General features: G+C 55.7%; 1 protein-coding gene across 2 annotated transcripts in view; it reads left to right on the forward strand.

Annotated features, from left to right (window-relative positions):
• Positions 1 to 22,801, forward strand: part of ATP2A3 (ATPase sarcoplasmic/endoplasmic reticulum Ca2+ transporting 3) — a 59,428-nt gene that overhangs the window by 30,380 nt on the left and 6,247 nt on the right. The window contains exons 8-21 of one of the 2 annotated variants that reach the window (XM_075440355.1): positions 19 to 483; positions 6,292 to 6,380; positions 8,841 to 8,943; positions 9,161 to 9,292; positions 11,655 to 11,780; positions 12,917 to 13,135; positions 13,620 to 13,955; positions 14,051 to 14,271; positions 15,000 to 15,202; positions 15,314 to 15,399; positions 15,984 to 16,117; positions 16,551 to 16,668; positions 17,328 to 17,445; positions 19,392 to 19,464. In XM_075440355.1, coding sequence (XP_075296470.1) covers positions 19 to 483; positions 6,292 to 6,380; positions 8,841 to 8,943; positions 9,161 to 9,292; positions 11,655 to 11,780; positions 12,917 to 13,135; positions 13,620 to 13,955; positions 14,051 to 14,271; positions 15,000 to 15,202; positions 15,314 to 15,399; positions 15,984 to 16,117; positions 16,551 to 16,668; positions 17,328 to 17,445; positions 19,392 to 19,464 — 2,423 coding nt within the window. The remainder of the gene's footprint in view (positions 1 to 18; positions 484 to 6,291; positions 6,381 to 8,840; positions 8,944 to 9,160; positions 9,293 to 11,654; positions 11,781 to 12,916; positions 13,136 to 13,619; positions 13,956 to 14,050; positions 14,272 to 14,999; positions 15,203 to 15,313; positions 15,400 to 15,983; positions 16,118 to 16,550; positions 16,669 to 17,327; positions 17,446 to 19,391; positions 19,465 to 22,801) is intronic. The other variant, XM_075440356.1, reaches the window with a different exon arrangement.

The following is a 22,801-nucleotide window of genomic DNA, read 5'->3' on the forward strand; positions in this document are numbered from 1 at the left end:
CCTTTTCTTCCCTCCCAGGGCACCAACATCGCAGCTGGGAAGGCCGTAGGGGTCGTCATTGCGACAGGGGTGTACACCGAGATCGGGAAGATCCGAAATCAGATGGCAGAGACTGAGCCCGAGAAGACCCCCTTGCAGCAGAAGCTGGACGAGTTCAGCCAGCAGCTCTCCAAAGTGATTTTCCTGGTGTGCATTGCTGTCTGGGTCATCAACGTCAGCCACTTCAGCGACCCTGTCCATGGAGGCTCCTGGTTTCGGGGGGCCATCTACTATTTCAAGATTTCGGTGGCACTGGCAGTGGCCGCCATTCCTGAGGGCCTCCCGGCTGTCATCACCACCTGCCTGGCGCTGGGCACGCGCCGCATGGCCAAGAAGAACGCCATTGTCCGGAGCCTGCCCTCAGTGGAGACCCTGGGCTGCACCTCGGTCATCTGCTCCGACAAGACCGGCACCCTCACCACCAACCAGATGTCCGTCTGCCGGGTGAGTGCTGGGGGTGTTTCAGGTTTTGGGGTGCTGGGGGGATGCTCTGTAAGCTCCCAAGCACTCTGCATCACTCCATCCCCATCCTGGGACGATGGGCGCTGCTGTCCTCACCAGACTTGTTTCGTATGAGGAGTCTGAAGGTGAGTGTGGAAGATGGTTTGTAGGAAGCCCTGAGCTTCCTCTCTGCCCAGCCAGGGTCAATAAGTTTTATGGCTTCTCTTGGCATGATTGTTATTAGAAAACTGACTTTTGTGAGCACACCAGTTTGGAGGTGCCATGTTGCGGACTTATGTCAGGTCTTCCTCTCCAGAGAGCATTTCTTCCTGCTGGGATGTGGTGTTGAGATAGAGCTCCTGGAGAATCCAATGCGATCAGTCTCCTCTGCTTTCTTGCCCATTTTCCACCTGTTTTTTAACCAGACCAGTGAGAAATTCTGGACCATGCAAAATTTAAAAGTTCTGGACCTGTGAGGCCAAAACTTGGAGGGTCAATGCAATGTGTGGGTCCAGCTGTTCGTGACAAGCTCACGCAGAAATCCAGGGGTTAAGATACGATGCCCATGACCTGGTGAAATGGTGCTTCAGTTACCTGTCCTTGCTGGGCAGAAGGTCTGCCATCAGCAGTTGTGGGCAGCTGGGCTTGGACCGAAAAACACTTCTGATGGAGGGAGCCCTGGGGTGGTTTGGCAGAGAGATCGAAGGCTCCTGGTCTACCAAAGAGCTTTGCTCCCGCGTGCCTGGCTGTACAGGGTGGTGACTTGTTAGGAAAGCCTGGACCATCTGAGTACGTCTCAGTTTCCCCATTAATTCTCAAGTCTGAGGAAAGCTTTTTTTTCACGGCCTTGGTGCATCGGTTTTATAGGAGAACCTTGGAAAATGTGTTGCTGTGGGGAAAAATGGACCTGGCCACTGTCCCTCCTCTCTGACACTCGGGTAGCATGGTGGGAAGCCGTGACAGTGCTGCAAGCTGGCCACGGGCTTTGGCCACTGGTTTGCTGAGCGCAAACTAGAGGTGACTGGAAACGTCTGATATTTCTGCCCTGTGAATGATTCAAAACAAGACACCGCTAGAGTGAGGCAGTGACCAAGCTGTCCATGTTTCACACAAGGAGGAGGTTCCCACCAGCCCATTTTCTGCCCCGGTGATGCAGGGAAGCGAGTAAAGGGTGACCCCAGCGTTTAGGGTCTCTTTAGCTCTGCAGAAGGAGAGGCAGGATTTGACCATGCCTTCCCCAAACCACTTCCTGCCGGAGGAGCTGCTTCTTGAACTTGGGCAGAAGTGCCACCATCTCCCACGGTGTGGCATGGTTGGGAGAGGCCGGATTAGCGATGCTGAGACAGGGAAAAGGGGCAGGAGGGGGACGGAGTGGTGCAGCACTCATGAGGTTTTTAGCTTCAGTAAGCCCCAACTTGGCCGAAGTTAAAATTTGCAAAGCAGCACATCTGAGAAGAAAAAAAAAAAAAAATTTCAATTCAAAACTCCATGTATTCTGCACCCCATCTCCCCGCAACCGATACCCGTGTTATTCACTTGGCTGAATCCCAGGGTGTGAGACCGAGAGCCAGGCTGGCCTCAGGACGCACGGACGCGGCCGTTAATGTTTAACGGACGGGGATTCCCGTGTTGACGCAGGCTGCCGGCGGCTCTGCCGAGCGGCGGGTGCGTCAGTATTTGCGCTGGGCGGCCGTTGGCTTGTCCTGGACGTGCTCCTGCGCTGAGCAGCTGGCTCGGGAGCAGGCGTGCAAAAGCCACGAAAACCTGTCAATTACCTGGAAAAATGTATTGATTAAGTGCGATTTGGTTACCTTGCACATTTAATTTGGGTGAGCGCAGCCGCTCGGCCGTGGGCAGAGGCTGCCGGCGTGGCAGCGGAGGGGTGCGCTGCCGGGCGGTGCTCGCCTGTGACGTCTCTTGGAGTGCTTTGAGTCTGTTTTAAAATGCTCAGCTGTTTCTGAAGGGCTGCGCCGCTGGCTCCGGGTCCTGTTCAGCACCCAGGGCTCGTGGCCAGGGTGCTGGCTGAGCCAGCTCAGCAGGATGCCTATGGATGCCCCACGGCTGGCACGGGCGAAGCGGTGACCCCCGGCTGCTCGTGCGCCTTGTGCTGGGGGCTTCGTCCATCCGAGGTGGCCAAGGCTTTGGAGCTTTTGCTCTGGCCTGGAGTCCACCAGAGGTTACAGCTCTGCAGTAGCGCAGTAAAGCCACAAACCCACTTAGTAAATCAGATTAAACCTGTGGTTCGTGTCACTCACGGTCAATTGGGGGTCTCCAAGAGCACCATTTCACCCAGCCCACAGTGTGGAGCAACCAAGGACAGCCTTCTCCCAACCATTAAACCACCGTGTGGCAGGGAGTGGTGGGAGTCTGGCGTGGGGAGAAGAGGGCAGAGAGGCATTGCAGGTCTGCTCTTGCACATTTGTATCAGTCTCCTAAAAGTCACAGCCCCCTTTTATGCACCGTAACTTTATTGTCCAGAAGCACAAGGGTGGTGTTTGAAAGGCAGGACCTGAAGTGGAGATGTGAGTGTGGCCATGAGGGCTCGGGGCTGCTGCTGCATGGGACAGAGCGGAATGGGGCTGCACGGGGGAGATGCTGGGGCCCCATGTCTGGGAGAGGGAGGTGGCCGGTGACATTTAGGTGTCTCTGAGATGGCTGATGTTTTGGGGAACAAGAGCAGAAAGGGGGTTATTTTCTATAAACCTTGCAGCAGAGCAACTCCCATCCCTGGTGCAGCCACCCAGGAGCTCTACGGGCGCTGTTTGCTTTTGAATCTCCAGGACACTGTGCCTCGATTCGGCAGTTTTGTCTATCTAAACCAGTCACTAATTAATGGGAGACCTTGCTGGGGGTTTCCCGGGGGCTGTGGCCGAGCCGCTGGCTGTGCCAGCTGCCGGTGGGTGCCTGTCGGCAGGGCTGCTTCCAGCGCAGGCGGAGAACGATGCTGATCCGTGGGCTGACCGATGGGTAAATGACTGATGATTACAGCCTGTTACTATTCCAGGCAGCAATCCTATCTTGTCTGCCTTTTGGTGAGTAGTTCTTTTAGAGATACTATCGAAAATACAGAAATGTGGAGATGTGTCCTTTGCATCTCTCTTCCCCAAAGCCTGCAGCCAGATGCCCTGTGCTGCTCGGGGACGGCGCGTCCGTGAGTGCCCTTTGCTTGCTGAAAACACGCGCCGGCAGCGTCCAGCTGCGTGATACTGCGCCGGGGCCAGGCGAGATCCCGGGGCAGGAGGAGCAGGGTGCGCTCTTCGTAAGCACGTAGTAGCATTTTCCTTCCAATCTCTCTGTTGCATTAAAACCCCAAGTTGCCAGCGTGGTTTTAAAAGGGTTAGGGGCAGGGGGGGTGAGCGGGGGGAAGCCCTGGGGGTGCTGGCTGGGTTCCCCTTGCTGGATGCTGGAGCTGGTGTTTGCCGTGGCAGTGCAAGAAGTCGAGCAGCCCCTCTGCGAGCATCTCTCTGCGGCAGCCTCCCCAAACCACCCAGCCGAGCTGCGGCGCACAGCTTTACCACCTCCTGCTATTGCTGCTGTTATTATTTTTATTCATTTCGGGACGGAAACCTTACATATCCTCTTTACGGATTAAGATGCAGCTATTTCCTCCGGACTGTTTCCACTGCCGGCAGGCTTGCCCCCTTTTCAGCCTGGAAATCTGCTGAAATGTCACGCCAAAAAACCTGCAAGCGCCTTTGCGGTGCCCCAGCAGCCCCCTCGCTCTGCCAGTCACGCACGTTGGGAGCGGGCAGGAAATTTGATATAACCTCTGGTTGCTGTGGGTTACACAGCACCTTTTTTAAATAGGCATGGAAAAATAAAGGGGCTGGAATGGTTTTTTTTTTTCTTTTCCTTTTTTAAATAAGAAAATTGCTATTGTGAAAGCAGTGATTGTTTTGTAGCCATGAGCGTTTGAAAACAAACACACTCATATCAGGCAGAACCACCGGTCGCTGGGGTGGATGCTTTCAGATTTTTTAATGAATGAGAGTCTGGTCGGCGTTTCTGAGTGCAGGAGTCCATTTTCTGAGGAGACCAGGAGAGATGTAGGATGCTCACCCTGCTAAGGTCCCTTCTGGCACTGCAGAAGCCTCCGCTTTGGGAAACTTCAGCCACACTTCACCTTTGTTCCTGGAGTCCGTCATCTCGGGGCGATGCAGTCGCCGGAGCAGATGAGATGGGTTTTGGCTCTCTGTATCAAGGCCCTTCATGCGTTGGTGTTTGCACCTCGTGCCAGAGGAGCGCAGTGCCTCAACGGAGGGCCCGGGATCTCCTGCGTTCCTTTGCAACCCTTTGGCTTGTGATTTTCTCTGAGACCCTGCAGGGATGCTGAGGGGCCCCGGGGAAGGGAAAGGAGCTGAAGGCAACAGCTCAGCAGACAGGGGATCTGTGAATAGCAATGAAGCTGTCAGGCTGCAGGGAGGTTGCTTGGGGCTCAGAAGATCAGACGTGCACTTTGAACTACCCGCTTTGATTTGCCCAAACCTGTAAAATACGGAGGTGAGAAAACCTGTCGAGGTGTCCTGGTGCTAAACCTGCCGTAAACGTGCTTCCCCAAGCTTGGCCTTTTTTGCTTGGCTTGACCCTAATCTTGCACCCGGGGATACCGAGCTGCATGGAAGGTCTCACACCCACCAGCCCATGCAGCTGCACTGGCAGGGTGTCCTTGTATTATTAACAATAATTAATAATAACAGTAAATTAACCTCTGTTAGTTGCTGGAGGAAGCACAGAGGGGAGCGAAGTGGATCGTACCCGGAGCCGTTGCATCTGTGGTGCTGCGCGACGCCTCTCGGTGTCCACAGCGTCGATTGCTTCCCTCTCCTGGGGAACATCTCAAATTAACAGAGGAAATGAATAGGGAAAAAAGAATGATCTGAGACAGGGTGGAGAGGGACAGTTGCCCCCACGCCCACTGTCTGCAGCTGCCGAGCAGGTCCATGGAGCTGAGGAGAACTTCGCTTCCCTGCAGCCATTCTCCCTCCTCCCTGCTCCCTGCAGGCAATCACGGCCAGGGAAGCACATTCGTCAAACCAAATTTATTGATTTGTTTATTGATTACGTTACATTTTGGCTTCAGCACGGGTCATAAATGATGATTGGGCAGAAACAAGTGTCGCCGAACTGTCACTCCAGCTGGGGTCAGGTGCTTCTCTTGCTGCTGCTGGAGACTGCCTCGAGGGGTGGGCTGTGCAAGGGGGGCTCAGAGAGCCTGCGGAGAAGGGCAATTGTTACTGTATTTTTGTTTTTTTGGTTTTGTTGCTTTCACTATAGCAGCAAGAGAGAAACTGGAAGGAATTTGAAAGGCAAAAATCACTAAAAATAGAGCATGTGGGACTTTTATGGCTCTCCGAGGCTTTATTACTGAGCTGCGGGTGCCCGGAGCCGAGCTGCGATCCCAGTAACATGCAAGGCAAGCTGGTGGCTGAGAGCTGGCTGGGAAAGGGTGCCAGGGGCAGTTGGTTGGATCCTGCCCCGTCGAGGCTTTCCAGGGTGGCTGGGACAGGAGCAGAGACCTGGACCTGACTCCTCTACTCCAAGAAAAACAGAGGCACCTTGTTAGGAACTGGCTCGGCACCACTCCTCTCCAGTGGAAAAAAAGAGCTGGAGGAGGCGAACATGAAAAAGGGAGAGGAGAGCTGGAAGGATCTGGGGACGGCCAGGAGCGGTCAGCAACCAAGGTGGGGCCGAGCCCAGTGCCGGCAGGACCATCACTGGGATGGTACTGGTTGGTGGGTCTCCAGACTGGGCACGTGGATTGTACTGAAAAATCACTGCCTAATGCTCTGCCTCCATCTTTCCCCCTTGCAGATGTTCATTATGGAGAAGGTGGAGGGCACCCAGTGCAGCCTGCACGAGTTCAGCGTCACCGGCTCCACCTACGCACCCGAGGGACAGATGTGAGTGCGGGTCCGAGCTGGGGAGAAAGGGGGGGTTTTCCGCGGCGATTCGCAGCCACGCCATGCCCTGCCTATGGAGATACCCCCTGGGCGCTGGTTTCTGGCCACACTGGGCTTGCAGGCGTTGGGTGACTGCCCTTTGCTTTTGGTGGGAGCCAGGGCAATTGTTTCACCAGCTCCTGCTGGAGACGATGTGGGGAGCGCACGCCCCGGCTCTGCCTGCTGCCCTCCCACTGCTCGGCAGAGGGGCTCCCGCGCTCGGCTCTCCCTTCGTTAGCAATCCCTGGAACACAAACCCGCTTGTGGACAGGAGACGGCAAGTGCGAGAATAGTGACGAATGAGGCTTTTTGCAGTACGTGCTCATTCTCCAAATTTCTGAAGCCTGCGCATTTTTGGTATTGGCTGGCAACTGTTGTCTCCAGTCCAAGCGGGACCCGGGGCCGGCAGCTTGTCTGGGAGCTGCACCGCTGGTGATGTGTGGAGAGGCTTGCAAATGGCTGCAAACCCCGGCAGGAGAGCATGCCCCGAGCCCCACGTCCTCGGCAGGGACGACCGAGATGGCTGCTGTGCCTGGAGCACGATGCTGCTGATGCCAGGACGTGTTCTGGGGGAGACGTGATGCTGCTGATGCAGACGTGGGCTTTGCTGAGCTGCAGCCAAGGGCAGGGAGTGGAAGCCAGGGGCTTTTCCCTGCTGCGTTATTACACACATGGGGTTTTCTGCCGTTGTGTTTGTTTTATTCCCCCTCCTTTGAAAGGAGATGATGCTCCTCAGCGTGAGGAAAGTCTGGGAAGGAGGAAGATGAGAAGCTCAGCTGGTGGTTGGAGCGCTTTCCGCTCCCCTTCATTTTGCTGTTTGATCCCAGGCACGTTCTTCACCGCGGTCCCTTCTGCTCATCTGTGGAGCGACTATAATTCATCCCAGCCTCAGACTGAATTTCGTGCATATTTATAGAGCCAGTTTGATTCTTGGCTAGGAATCTCCATTAGAAAGTGAGCCAGGTCAGAAGATGGTATCAATCAGTGCGTTTCAGTTAAATGAGGAGGTCTGAGGGGCTGAACTCGTGTCTGCTAACGTCTGAAGCTCCTATGTCCCCTCTCCTCCGGGGACTGCCTGCAGGGAGGATCCGTGTTGGTCTGCAACAGTTCATGTTGCGTTTGAGGTTTGCTTCAGCCTTGTGCTTGTATTGCGCATCAAGAGGGATGCGAGGGCTCGTTTAGGTGTCACGCGAAGAAACCGCGCCGGGGCTGGTGGGACTGAAATGCTTGGAGGACTCGGCAGCTTTGCTTTAGCCTTGGTGTGGTCTTGGTGTTGGGGATATTATGTGCTTGGCTTCGGGTTTGCTCGCATCCCCACGCAGCACCCATCCAGCAGCACCTTTGCTGACGCCTTTCCTAGCACACGGGTCTCGCCTGGCTCCATCCAGGGACAGCCGACGATGGGGACGTATCCCCCATCCCTTCCCAGCAATATCCAGGGGATCACACACTGCAAAAGCCATCCCCGGTACTTCCACCTTTCCAAACATCAGAACCCTCTCCCCTGCCTGCCCTCAGCCCAGCATGGCTGCTTATCCCTCAGCAAACAGATTTTTCAGATTTTCTTGGCCGCTCCCTGTTTTCCGCTCCTGAACTGTAACAAGGGCTCCAAAATGTTCTTTCCATTGGGAACCAGCAGTGGAATAAACTGATCCTAATAAATGCCTGACAAATTATTTTTCCAGCAAGCAAATGACCGGCTGGGTTTACGCAGCTCTAACCTGCAGTTACCTCTCCTGGAGTCGGGATAATTTTTTATTTGCCCTGAAAACCACCACTGCCATTTCTGCCACCGGGCAGCGGGTGAGAAGCAGCGTGCGGCTGGACTGGGGTGTTCAGGGCTGCTCCTTCCCAGTGGCGCTTGTCCTCCTTTACATAGCGAATTGCTGCTATTTAGGAAGCAAAGGCCACAGCTCGCCGCTTGCTTGGGAACAGCCACAGCAATGCAGTTGTTAAATTTGTCTGCTGTTTTTAAACGCTCCTTTGGGTGCCCTTTGGCAGCATCACAGGGAGGAGAAGGGACTTGCAGCTCCTCTGGATCTCCAACAACTGGAAACCCCTGGGGAATGAACATTAACTTAAATTTCTTTGCCCCTTTTCTTGTCCATCATCTTCATTATCAGCCTTTTGACAGCCCCTGCTTTCAGGTCCAACGCTCTTTTGAGCTCCTCTGCAGCCGCCTTTATTCTGGGGCACTTCCAGAGTTTATTTGCCTCCTGTCATATTTTATTTGCAACTAGTCCTAACCCATTTGGTAAAGCACAAAATGCGAACCCAAGCGTTTATTGCCAAGTCCGGGGCTTTAACTGGGCTCTTTCTCCCTCTTTTCAGAACATTTTACAAGGGTTATATGGGAGAAGCTAAGTATTAGCTGAATGTTTAAGCTGGTGTAAGGCTTTGGGGGTTGTTTTCTCCCCGCAGCCTGAGGGACGAGCAGCCGGTGCAGTGCGGGCAGTACGACGGGCTGGTGGAGCTGGCCACCATCTGCGCCCTCTGCAACGACTCCTCGCTGGACTACAACGAGGTGCGGGGGGCTCCGGGGCCGGGGGGGGGGGGGCACCGGCGATGCTCTTCCCTTTGCAGTGGGGATTTGTCCCTTGGGATCCCCTGCCCTGGCTTCATCCCCGGGTGATGCTCTGGGAGCCCCGGGATGGTGCAGAGGTGCAGCATCCTCGGTCGGAGCAGCAGGCAGGGGATGTGCTCTAAAGCCTAAGCTCCTTTTTTTTTTTTCTGCCCTCTAGTCCAAAAAAGTCTACGAGAAGGTGGGGGAAGCCACTGAGACAGCCCTGACATGCCTAGTGGAGAAGATGAACGTCTTCAACACCGACACCAGCAAACTCTCCAAGGTGGAGCGAGCCAACGCCTGCAATTCAGTGAGTTGGGGGAGGCCCCTGTGTGCTCCGGTGCTGGGCGACGGGAGGGAGAGGAGGCCTTTGGGATGACTCTTGTGTGAGCACTAACCTCTTGTGATGACCAAAGGGACTGATCTGCCACAAGGATGCAATTTCCTGGCTTGCAGGGGCTGGGCTGTTTTCGGAGCAGACAGCACAGTGGCCCTGGGGGGCTGGTGGCCCTGGGAGCTAACCTGGGTCCACGTGGAGCTCAGAGTGGGTGATCCCCGAGGCTCAAACTCAGCCCAGTCCCTGCTCAGCTGGGAGGGACCCCCTCGGCGATGGCCAGAAGCTGCAGATAAGGTGGTCTGTAGCTTTGTAACTCTGCAGCAAATATTTAGGTGCCCAGTTTGCACAGCGCAGCTGTCCTCCGTAGCATGGACCAAACCCCCTTCCCCTGCCTGAAGGAGGCTTGCTCTTTGGAAACCTCTATTTTCAACATGAAAATATCCCATGTCGGCTATTCCCCTCCTACTCTGTCTCCTCAGTGTTTCCCTGTCCTCCTGGTGAGAATATACTTGATTTCATGTCTGGATTTACTCAGCTTTGGTATCGTGCTGTTAGATCTTTTAATGTCGTTGCTTGCTCGAAGGAAGGGCCCTCTGTTCTGGTATTTCTTCCCAGATAGGTCTGAGCAGGGCATAATAAATGCCCTGACTCCTTTCTGATAAGGAAGATGGAATTTCCCAGCCATCCATCAGTACAGCAGCTGCTTCATTACGCGTGCCCATCATTGCCCTTCCACTCAGAAACCAGCCTGGGTTCGGTCGCTGCTGCTGCTCTCCTTACTCTTGCGTTGGAGCAGGGACAAAAAAGCCATTTCTTGGAGTTTCCTGGCAGCGTTTCTTCACTGCTTCTTGATTTTGCTCCCAGTGGCTCTGTGCTTTCAAGTCTCCGGTGGGATTTTGGGGTGCTTCCTGCAGCAGCTGGCTGCTTCCAGGTGTCAGCGTGCAATGCCCAGCAGGGATGGCACCGCTTTTGTGGGCACAAAACTTGCCGCCTACGTGTAGTCCCTGCACGCGTACCCTGTGCTGGCTTTGGCCTTCGAGAGCCTCTTGCTCTTTGCCTGGCGTGTCCAGACAGTGCCTGCGTTTTGCGTGGGCAAATCCCCTTTGCACATCTCTGCACCCCCAGCTCCTGCTCACAGCTTTGCTGCAGTAGGAGCATCCTTTTAACTTTGAACTTGCAGGGGTTTATTCCAAAAGGAATTTTCTTTTCCTTTTCCCCCCCCTTCACTGATTTCTTTAGATTTAAGTTGCCGTAAAAGTCCTGTGCAAAAGCTGCTCGTGTGCCCGTCGCGAGCAACACCCTCCTGGCAACAAAAAATAATAATCTTATAAGCAGTTGAGCCACGCAGAGCAAGGTTGGCATCAACGTCCCGGCTGCCCTCTCCGGAAATGTTGTGGGTCGGCCCCAGATGCCCTGGCTTTAAATGGCTTTTTTGGGACACGACGCGTCCTCCCGGGGGCCGGGCTCAGCCGCCGTGATGCCGATGTGGGTGCGTGAGAGGGGGGTCAGTCTGAGGAGGACTGGCCGCTGTCTTGCTGGGCGTTTGGCTCCCTAAATTATTAATTAGTAGTGATAGTAGAGCCTGGTTTGTGGTGGGGTTTTGGGGAGGTGTTTGGGGTGCAGGAGCATGTCTGTGGGCACTGCCTGAGCCCGTGGGTCCCTGCGCTGGGGCAGCCCCTGCTCCATCCTCGCCCTGCAGACCTGTGGGTACCGTTTGAGTGATGGTTGCTGCCTAGCTGGCAGTCCTCAGGGTAATTAGCATGTGCTGAAATGAGCCTAATTAGTCTCAGCTGTAGAGCTGGTTCATTTGATGGGGACCAATCCGGCCTCATGCTGGGGCTCCCACTCCCGCCGGCCTCTGTGGGTGCAGGATCAGGGCAAACCCCTCGACTGTAACCAGTGGGAGGCAATTCCCCTTCCTGCAGCGTGGCTGGAGCCCGGGGAGGGGGGGGAAGTCTCCCCCACCTCTCTGGCAAACGGGGCTTTTGTCTTAGGCTACCGCGGGTCTGTGGCATCCCGAGCAGGGTCAATCCAATGAAGGTCTGGCACAGCACATGGGCTGCTGTGTGCCATGGGCTTGGGCAGCAAGGGTGTAGCTGAGGGGATAAAATTCTCCTGAAAAATTGCATATGGAAGCTTCCTTCTTCCTTTTGCACTGTCCTGTCCCTCCTGGCTCCTGTGTTTTCCTTTCTCCCCCCATCACCGGTGCTGTGCTGGCGCGGCAGGGCTGTTGGCCAAGGCGGAGAGCACCGGCTGCGGTGTCCCCAGCATGTCCCAGCTCTGCACCGTGGCTGTCCCCAGCATGTCCCGGCTCAGCCCCGCGCTGTCCCCGCAGGTGATCAAGCAGCTGATGAAGAAGGAGTGCACGCTGGAGTTCTCCCGCGACCGCAAGTCCATGTCAGTGTACTGCACGCCCACTGGCCCCGGCCACAACTCCGCTGGCAGCAAGATGTTCATCAAGGTAGGGGAGAAGGTCCTCAGCACCCTGCAGAAGCCTCCTTCCCCATGCACCTCCCAGCAGGATTTGGCCCTTAGTGCAGCGGACCGTGATGCTTTGCAGTTTGTCTCCTGCCTTAGCTGTCTGGGGGGTCTGGGAGCCAGAGGTAGGCTCAGGTAGGGGCTAAGTCTTTGCAGTATTGATAGGAAAGGAAAAAAAAAAAAGGAGGTAAAATGATTTAGAGGGAGGAAAAGGCACTGAGTGTGCTGGTGCTGGGGCCAGGGGAGAACTGCCTCTGTGCAAAACTTGGGCACTTTGCTTTTATTAAAGGCTTGGACCCTCCAGACACCAGTAACGCCCAAAAGGCAATGTCCATCTTTCCACTCTAACCAGAAATAAAATAGTGTTTTAAAGGGCATTTTCTTCCCAAGAGAAGAGATGCGGCAGGAATTTCCCCCTGCTGACTCCAAGAAGATTTGTATATTGTTGTTCCCACTGGGAGATCTCCTGGGTGGGTGAACTCTGTCCTCCAGGTCGGGTTGGGACCCTCCAGAGCTACCACATCTGTGGCTCTGCTGGTCCTGGGCAAGCTTTTTTTTTTAAGAGGAGCAATAGAAGGATTGCAAGTTTTCTATTAGAGGGCGATGTCAGCGGTCCTGTGTTAGATCAGAAGGGACGGGGTCCTGTGTTAGGTCAGAAGGGACGGGGTGAGATGCTGCCATGCCAAAGGACATGTTTTCCCCAATTGCAAAGGCATCACAAGCATCTGCTGAGCATCCCGCAGGCAGTGCGTTTTTTCAGCAGATTTCCAGCCCTAATCCCCTCTGTGTCTGGGAGGGGGTCTGTGGGGCGGGAGTGTCTCGGGCAGACGCGTAGGTTTTGCAGGAGTCAGACGGATCCCCGCAGAGCAGACCCTGCCGTCTGGGGACCTGACATGGGTTGGTTCCTCCCGGCCGCGGTCCCCACACGCTTGATCGGAGGCTGCCATCTAGCGCGCTGCGCTGCTGTGCCGGGGTGCGCGAGCTCGACTTTTGGGGAGATGTCCTTCTCCTCTGCCCAGACTTGGTGACTTCCCTACCTCCGGCACTTCCTTCGGTGCTAGCAAGAGATGCTCATCCTCCGGGTTCATTCCGGCTCCTAAGCCCTCTGCTCCTCCCCAGGGTGCCCCGGAAAGCGTGATCGAGCGCTGCACCCACGTCCGCGTGGGCTCTGCCAAGGTCCCACTGACGGCCCCAGTGCGGGACAGGATCCTGGGCAGGGTCCGGGACTGGGGCATGGGCATCGACACGCTGCGCTGCCTGGCCCTGGCCACCCACGACGCGCCCGTCCGCAGGGAGACCATGCAGCTGCACGACTCCACCGCCTTCATCCACTACGAGGTACGGCATCAGGGACTTTCTCCAGGAGCTTTTGTCCTTATTTTTAAAGTTTTCCCACTCACTTCCGCCTGCCTCAGTAGTATTTTCTCTCTGGTTTCTCTGTGGACACCAGGCAGTGCAGTGGTTCAGCTCTTCCTCTGCAAACCCTGCTGCAGAGCTGCATGCAGTGGGACTGGTCCTGAGGCCAACAGCCCTGTCCCACTGTGCATCCGTCCCCGTGGGATGGCCACTGGGAGGGGCCTGGGGGCCACCAAGAGGGACAGGGAGGAGGGGAGCCAAGCAAAAAGGTGTGAGGAGCAGCAGAGGGGATGGGAACATCCCGTTGCGTTTGGGCTATAGGGTGCATCCGTGGGGCTCTTTGTAGGAAACCTCCTGAAAGTCTCCTCCCAGGGGCAATCCCTGTGCCCAGGGTGGTTTCACAGTGAGGAGGGAAGCGGCTGCATCCCTGGGGGTTAATGTGGGCCCGGGGCTGTCCTCCCCCCAGAACAACCTGACCTTCGTGGGCTGCGTGGGGATGCTGGACCCTCCCCGCAAGGAGGTCACCTCCTCCATCGAGATGTGCCGCAAAGCCGGCATCCGCGTCATCATGATCACCGGCGACAACAAGGGCACGGCGGTGGCCATCTGCCGCAGGATCGGCATCTTCTCGGAGAGTGAGGACGTGACCGGCAAAGCCTACACGGGCCGGGAGTTTGACGAGCTGCCCCTCGAGGCGCAGCGGCAGGCGTGCCGCGATGCCCGGTGCTTCGCCCGCGTGGAGCCGGCGCACAAGTCCCGCATCGTCGAGTACCTCCAGTCCTTCCACGAGATCACTGCCATGGTGAGTGCCCCAGGGACTCCCCACCACCACCCCCCAGTGCCCTCCTCTCCACCCAGCCCAGTCCCTGGCACCCTGTTAATCACGGCTTTGTGCAGACGGGTGACGGCGTCAATGATGCCCCAGCCCTGAAGAAAGCTGAGATTGGCATCGCCATGGGGTCGGGCACGGCCGTCGCCAAGTCGGCCGCCGAGATGGTGCTCTCCGATGACAACTTCTCCACCATCGTGTCAGCCGTCGAGGAGGGCAGGGCCATCTACAACAACATGAAGCAGTTCATCCGCTATCTCATCTCCTCCAACGTCGGAGAGGTCGTTTGGTGAGAGCCCCCCACACTGGGCACCATGCTGGGGGGAGTAGCAGTGGGGACGTGTCCCCAGGGGCAGGTGACCCCTGCCCCCAGCAGCATGCAGTGCCCAAAATTGTAATCCCAAGTACCAGACGGAGCAGCTACGCCTTGTCTCGTTCCCCAGGGACAGGGTTTTTTGCTTTTGTAGTTTTATAACCGTGCCACCGCCCAGGAGCTGTTTTGTTAATGCGATGCCTATTTAAGCTCGGGCCAGCATCTAAGACGGGTGCAGATCTTTGTGCACAGGCTGTTGTCACCAGGTCGCAGCGATGCACTCTGCGTCAGGTCCTGGGCAGCTTTCCCTGTCCCTGCCCACCCCTCGCAGTAAAGCAGCACCGTCCTCAGCAACATGGGCACAGCCTTGGGGTCGCTTGGGCATCCTTTGCCCTTGGGTTTCAGCAGGGGTGGTTGTGCTGGGGACGGAAACCTGCGTGGCCCTGGGGACATCAATGGTTGGGTTTTGACTGCAAAGCAAATTTTAATAGCAACAGGAACAAATTTTAGCTGCAAAATTCAGTCCTGGACTTCAGGTTCCTGACTCGGGGGCTGCGGGTTCATCTGCAGGACTTTGGGTGAATATTCAGTTTGGGGTATTTGGATCCAGGGTGCCTGCTTGCTCTCTGCTTGCATGATGCAGACACTTTCTCTGGCTGCCCAGAGCTCGTCTAATCCAGCATCTCTGTTTTTTTTCCCCACAGTATCTTCCTGACAGCCATCCTGGGCTTGCCCGAGGCCCTCATCCCAGTGCAGCTGCTGTGGGTGAATCTGGTGACGGATGGGCTGCCGGCCACTGCGCTGGGCTTCAACCCCCCCGACCTGGACATCATGGACAAGCTGCCTCGCAACCCCAAGGAGCCCCTCATCAGCGGCTGGCTCTTCTTCCGCTACCTGGCCATCGGAGGTGAGCCCCCGCGGGTGCCGGCGGGCAGAGGGTGTGGAGGGGCACGGGATGCCATGGGGTCGGGGGCTCCTTGCGGGGTGCTGGGGGTAAGGGTGTCTGTCTCGGCTGCAGTGTATGTGGGCCTGGCCACCGTGGGCGCAGCGACCTGGTGGTTCCTGTACGACGCCGAGGGACCGCAGGTCTCCTTCCATCAGCTGGTGAGTCGGGAACGGGCCGACGCGTTGAGCAGGTGGGTGAGGGCAGGGATTCAGGCATGGATTCAGGCATCGGGGTCTGTTCTCTGCCTTTCTTCTGTGGTTGTTGTAGCGTTCCTAAATGCCCGGTGGAGAAGACTTTAACTTAAAAAGAAAAGTAAATTCTCTCCCTCAGGCTCATGTTTCCAGCCTTACTTCTGTCAGCAACCAACTTGATCCAAAGAAGCTGGAAGTAGCTCCTGTACCTGATCCCTTTTACATTACTGTAGGTCTGAACAAGGTGGTGGGAAAGGGGGTGCGATCGCACCCCAATGTCATGTGCAACGGAGATGTGTGTGTGCTCAAGCACTTCATTAACTGCACGTGAAAATCTCTAAGCCACCGTCCAGCAATAAGCCTAAATCCCCAACCACAGCAGAAGCTGGGTCCCTTTTGGTAGTTTTGTCAGTTGCTCTGAACCGTGGGTTCTTTGACAGCACCCCTAATAACAAAGTTCCACCGTGTGCCCCCAACCAGTCGACCTCTTCCTCCTCTTTCCTGCACTACTGCTCTGCCGTGTATTTACCAGCGGTTTCCTGTGCCGACAGAGGAACTTCATGAGGTGCACCGAGGACAACCCCATCTTTGAAGGAATTGACTGTGAGATCTTCGAATCCCGATACCCGACCACGATGGCTCTCTCTGTGCTGGTGACAATCGAAATGTGCAACGCTCTGAACAGGTAAGGTGGCCACAGGATTTATCTGTATGTTCTACACATCAGTTTTGTGTAGGGTCTCTGTGAGCATCCGTTGGTGGGCTGAAGGCTTTGCTTTGACTCAGCAGAGCTATTCAGAGTGTTCTCGCAGGGGATCACTGGGCTCACCGTAAATAAACTCCCTCAAGCCAACGTGCCGCTCTCAGTAGCGGTGGAGAAAGGACTGGATCTGCATCCATTAGCAGTTCCACCCTGTTAGTGACTGGTCCTAATCCATGTGTGGCTGGTGGCATCGAGATGGGTGTCCAGATTCAAATCACAGCAAAGCCTGCAGCTGACCAGTCTGGAAGGGAGGGCCTACAGCGTACAGCCTTGGAGAGGAGTGGGAACGCCCAGCTTGGACAGGCGTGGGGAGCAGGAGGCTACTGGGGCTAATGCTGTTCCCTCGCTTTCGCAGTGTCTCTGAGAACCAGTCGCTGCTACGGATGCCACCATGGCTCAACATCTGGCTGCTGGGGGCCATCATCATGTCCATGGCTCTGCACTTCCTCATCCTCTACGTCAAGCCCATGCCTGTGAGTGCCCTGTGCCATCTCTGCATGCAGCCCAGGCAGCTCCTCCTGTGGTCAGGGACATTCCTGGAGCAATCTTTGGGTCTGGAATCTTCTGGGATGGTAGTTCCCCCCATGTGCCCTCAGGATCAGGTCATGTGACTTGAACCCACATGGGTACCAGGAGTCACCCTGCCCCAGTGAGCCTCTGCCTAAGTCAGAAGCTCTCCTTATAGGCAACACAAAGGGGTGTAGATATCTTCAGAAGGTGGTTCAGCCCCATTTGGAAGCTTCACCTCCCTTTGCAGTCCAAGGCTGGTAAAGCCTCGGTTGATGCCTAAGGGTGCTTAAGATGAAGCAGGTCACTGTGCCCAGCGTGTCCCTTGTCCCCTGCTAAGTGCCTGTGAGCACATGAACATACAGTCCTAGCTTGTGCCTCACTTTCCCCATCAGCAGGAGAGATGAAGGACACAATTTTTGACTCATCTTGGCTAAGAGGCACCTTGGGATCATGACAGGCCCTGAAGAAATCTTGCTGTCTGGGCTGTCTGGATCCTCCCTCCTTGTACCCGGGATCACCCTCTCTCAACCTGTGCCATACAACAACCTGACCCTTAAACCAAAAAAAAAAAAAAGTCCCACCGCCTTCCCTATTGACGTGTCCAATCCTTTCCACCTTGCAGCTCATCTTCCAGGTAACCCCGCTGAGCTGGCCGCAGTGGGTGGTTGTGATGAAAATCTCCCTGCCCGTTATCCTGCTGGACGAAGGACTCAAGTACCTTTCCCGCAACCACCTGGACGGTGAGCATGGGCTGCACCACGCTGGGATGTGTTTGCTCCGTGCTTGGGGTTCGTGGTGGCTTCGTGGACGCTTCATTCGCCTCCCCCGCTCATGTGGTGTCTGCACCTGCATGTTCATCCACCTTTGCTGTGAAAAAGGGACTTTTTCTCCTACCCCCTTCCTTCCCGGGTGCCACGCCAGGCAGAGAAGTTGGTACTTACATCTGCTTGAAATGCTCACTTAGGAGCTGGAGCACTGAACAAATCTTCCACGTGTGTTTATCCAGCTCCTCTAGAACCTCTGGATCTCTTCTCCTATAAAGCAAAACAAATCAAATACTGTTTTTTAACAGGAATCTGTCCTTTTTGCCCCTCAGTCTTCCACCCCTCTATATCCATCCTTATCTTGTGTTTGCTGCCTCTATATTAAGATGAAATAAGAGCTGAACACCTTATAAACTGGTTTTAATGGGGTTGCCCTTGGCCAGCACCTCGGGATCCGTCCCCTGGCACACGCAGAGGAGAAGCAGCTCCTCTGACACCGGGGCAGCGGTCGCTGTGTGCTCCTGGGCTGCGTGCTGTAAATCACAGCATGTGTTTCGGCAGCCCTCCAAAGAGGTGATAGCATCTTTTCTTTCATTTCTTGCAAAAGATGTTGCTGTGGGTGAGATCTCGGTGCTGAGTTAAACCTGCAGGTTTTCCCAGCAGCAGCTGTGGGGCTGTGGCTGCCGAGCGGTGCTATGCCTGCCACGGGGCTGCCCCCTCTCCAGGAAAACAGATTTTATTAATTTTTTAGGATGTGTTTGCCCCGACAGTGATAGCAGGGAGCAGAAGGGCGGGAGAGACACCATCCTTGCCCAGGGAAGGTGTGGTGGCCCCGGGGGTCAGATGAGCAACCTGGGTGTGGGGACTGGATGTCCTTCCACAGCAGCACCTTGCTCAAACGTTTTTCTCCCCTTAAGCAACTGGCATCCAGCAACACCCTTTTTTTTGACATCACACTTTAATAATGACCAAAAAAAACCTGTGTGAAGTCACTCTTGCACTTCAGAGCTGAAGGCAGGTCTGTGCAGCCCGGGAAGGGAGGGATCTGGGGCATCGGAACAGCCTTGTTTGGTTTCTCATGGAGCAGAACCGTGCAAAAAGCTGGAAATAGGGGATGGGAAATTATCGCCAGCAGGAAACGATCACAAACCAGTTGCATTCCCCATCACTGACTCCCGGTGTGCTGGAGGTGCTCACGTCAGGTTTCCTTCCCACTGAGAAACAGAGGTGCAGAGGCTGCTGTTTTTACAGACCAGATAGAAATTGTTTCTAGCTTATTTTTATTTGATTGTTGCATCTCTCAACAGACTGATAGGTGTTCTGCATCACCCAGGCTTGTTTTATCACACAGTCACAAGCCTGTAGCAGCAATTTTATGGCGCGGCACTGGGCTGGGGTGTAGGAGAGCTGGTTTGATTCCTGGCTGTTGCATCCCATGCATGCCCTCGGTCTTCACTTCACCATCTGTGATCTGGGGATGAGTCTTTCTTTCTCCCACGCTTTGCATTTCACTATAAAAACTCAGCACTGTTGGAGGACGGGCTTTTCTTTGGCTCTGCCAGCACAGCTCCGAGCACAGCAGGGTTTCTGGCAGGCGTGCGATCGTTTTGAGTCTCATCGTACCAGCTCAGAGTGTTTCCTTCTCCCATGGCATGCTCCCAGCGTGCGGGGTCCTCTGAGCCGCCCTTATCCCTGCGATCACGGTGCTGCTGATGCTCACGAGTCGCTCTGTGTCTCATCCAGCGAGGATTTCCCATGCAGCTATTCAATCACGGCCACAGGGCAAAATTGTGCTTAAATCATCACATTTTAAAGAAATCATTCAAATCCTGCGTCTTCCTAATTTTTCTGGGCTTTGAAAAGCAAACAAAAAACCCCTCAAAAAGCCACTTTTAAATGTGGTATTGTGATTTTTTTACCAGGCATTCTCAGGACGGTAAGACACACGTGGAGCGGGGAGCACCAGTTGAAAACCTGCAGGACTCCAGAGCAAGGGTTGGCTTTCTTACGTGTCTCATCCCCGAATGCCGTATTCCCATGTTTCTGCTAAAGTCTTGGTCATGTGCGGTGGGGACCTGCTTGGACCACGTCTGGGTGAATGTGGCTTGGAAAACCAGCTGATAATGGAGCCCTGGGACCCCATACCCAGACAGTATCTCCTTTCTCATACTGGCCTCCGTGTTTTGCTTCAAAATAAGGTCTAAAAAGCCCATGAAGCAGCCCTATATGTGGCAGTTTTGGCCAGGGGTTAGGCTGCTGCTTAGCCTCTGCAAGGCAGTGCTTGGGGATGGTCTCCAGTGTGGGACCCTCTGAGGGATGGCCAAGGGTGTTCAGTTGAGGGATGCAAATGTCTAGCTGCGAGTTCTGCTGATTCAGGTTTTGCATGGAAAAGTTACTCCTTTGATCAGACTTAGATAAATCGTGTTTCCTTTACGCTGGATTTTCCTTGTCCTTGAAGCGGCAGAAAGCTGAGACTCCTCAGTTTTCACCGCAGTCTCAGTGGTTTATGTTCCTCTCCCCATCATCCCAGTCAGTTCCAGCCACTCGTCTTGCATGCTGTGCATGTATCGCGGCCTTCACCCATCTCTGGCCCCTCTGAGGTTTCTGCTATCTCAGTTTTGGGATGCAACACAAGTGTGAGACAGTGAGTGGAAGTGCACGGCTGAGCTAGGTTGGCTTGGTGGGACCCGCAGATATTCTGGCCGGGAACGTGAAGATGTTCTCCAAGGCCTTCTCAGGTGTCCGTCACATAGATACATGCTGGCAGGCTCACAAGGGCTGACCACCCTCAAGGACCTCTTGCCCTAGTATTTGCCATGCTTTGTACATTGAGGTGTATTGCTCTTTCTGAGCCCCGTGGCATGCAGGAGGAAGGTTTCCAGGCATCTGTGCCACGATCGTGCAGAAATCTCCTTTCTCAGTGGTTTTCAAAAGGTACAAAATCCAGACAGGACACAGATAACCCTGGTGCTCATGCGCCTCCGTGTGCTGCCAGCCCGCTGCCATGGCCACCTCGTTCCCCCCCGCCTTCCCGCACCGTCGCTGGGTCTCCTCATCTTCACTGTCTCGAAGCAAACCCATTGCAGGTGTCGGTGTTGCCACCGTGGTGGTTTCTCTTGTTTTCAGCACGTTCAGCAGTGGGCCCTGCCTGGGTGCTCGAGCGTCGCCGTTTCTCCCCTGTGCAGTGGTAAAAGCAGGGACAAGTCACGAAGCGGGTGCTTTCTGCGACGCAGCTGTGCAGCTGCCCCGACAGCAGCGGCGTCGCTGAAACCCAAGTTTTGATGCGCAGGAATTGTCTTGGCGTGTTTTGTGGCAGATGAGTATTTATGCAGCCGTTTGTCCTTGCGCCCGGTGAGGACGGCAGCCCCATGGCGATTCTGCAGGAGCTGCAAGGTGGTGGCTGCACCGCCGAGTACTGGTCCCCTCCCCGTCGAGCAGCACGGTGTCTCGCAGCCTCCTGCCGCCGCAGCCGATGTGCAAGTGAGATTGCACCCTTGGGTGAGCATCGCCACTGCCGAGGGAGATTTGGCTGCTTGTCTGTGAAATCAGTGTCATCTTTGTGCTTGAACATCCTCCCCGAGGAGAGCAGCTGGCAGAGGTGGCTGTGCGGTGACAAGTGTGTCACGCTCCCTGCCAGGGCCAGCTGGGGCTCCGCATCCCTCCGAGACAGCCCAAAATCTGCAGGGACCAAAGTCTCCGTGTCCCATCACGAGAAACCTCCGTCAGGTAGTAAGAAGGAGCTGCCCACCCTCATCTCCCCAGTGCATCCTCACCTGGGGCTGAGGGCAGCCCCCCGAAACCCCCGTGGGAGCGCAGGGGTGGCTGCAGCCGCCCGCTTTCCCTGCGGAGGAGGCAGGCGTCCCTCCCCGGCGTGGCAGAGAGCCGGGAGCGAGCGGCCGTGGCTGCCCTTGTAGGGTAATCTCTGCACCGAGCTACCTTGGCTGGGCGCTGGCGCCGGGGGAGGAATGCGTCCCCACGGGCCAAGTCGTTCGCTGGAGCTGTGGGATGCTCGGAAGGAGAGCGGCACCGCACCTTTCAGTGCCGGAGTCTCTCCAGACGGGATTTTACAGCTCTGCTGCCTTGCTTTTTATTTATTCCCCCCTCCCTGCCCCTCCTGCCCTGTTTTCGGGGTTTTTTTTTTGAAGTGTGTGCATGTGCCATGCTTTGGAAATGGAAGAGCAAAGGGAAGCTCTCTGGGCTGCTGCCCTGGTGTTGCAAAGGGGTGGGAGGAGGAATTCCCTTGCGGTTTCCTCCTGGGGTCCAGGGTCTCAGCTGAAGCTCGGGCTGCCCTGGTGCAACGAGGCAGACGTGCAGTGTTCAGAGCTACGAGGGCTGCAGCTTTTCCCTCGGTGGGGGCTGTGATCCGGGCTGGCGGCCGGAGCCTGCATCCCGCCAGCATCACCTTTTGTGCGAACCTGTTAACAGGAAAGTCAAAAGCAATAAGGAAAAACCTCCCCAAAAGCCTCGGCTGTCTTGGCGGGGAGCCGACCGTGTAGGAGATGACCTCGTGTTGTTTGGTTGCAGGTCCGTGAGGGTTGAAGGGCTGTGACACCCCTGAGAAGTTTGCTGAGAGACAGGATCCCAATGGGTCGCAACCGCCCCATCATTCCTCAGACAGGTCCCTGCGTCCCCCCTGCTCCCATCACTGGAGTGCAGAGAGGAGACCCAGACACCGGCATGTCGGGACCTGCGTCCCGGTAAAGCGAAGTGGGTGCCGGACCCTCGGCTGACTGCAGATCTCACGGAAACACCCGGCTCGCTCTGTGCCGGGGGGGGTCATTACTGAGGCCTGAGAGTGACGTTTTAAAGAGCATCTGCCGTGGTTAAACGCTCGCTGTCGGTGCTGCAGCCGTGTCCCCTTCCTGTCCCCTACCCCCCGTTTGCACAACCACAGGGTGAAGCATTGAGGGGAAGCACATGGCTGGCAAAGAACCGCTGGCGTGTCGCCCGGCGGGGACTGCTCAGCCGCCGGCGCTGCTGAGGAGACACCCCTGCGACACGGAGGAGATGGATTTTGACTATTGCAGTGAGATTTAATACAGTGCGGTCGCCAGCATCGCTGCTTCGCTCTGAAGCCCTCGCTGTGGAGGTCATCTGGAGGGACGCTGCCGTTGCAGCGATCAGTTTTGTCTCAGGACTTGAGAGCTGGGCTCTCCAGCCAGCGCTGCAAAGAAATTTTGGCAGAAGTTGTGAAAAAGGATTTTTTTCCCTCTTTCTCCCCTGTTATTTATTAATTCCCCTGGAAGCTTGTTGGCAGCAGGCGCAGAGCCTCGCTGGTAACCCCAGGCAGGACCCCTATTTATCAAGAGCCCGGTAACAGCAGCCGTCTGCA

The sequence above is a fragment of the Opisthocomus hoazin genome, chromosome 20 (assembly GCF_030867145.1).
Source record: "Opisthocomus hoazin isolate bOpiHoa1 chromosome 20, bOpiHoa1.hap1, whole genome shotgun sequence".
NCBI lineage: Eukaryota > Metazoa > Chordata > Aves > Opisthocomiformes > Opisthocomidae > Opisthocomus > Opisthocomus hoazin.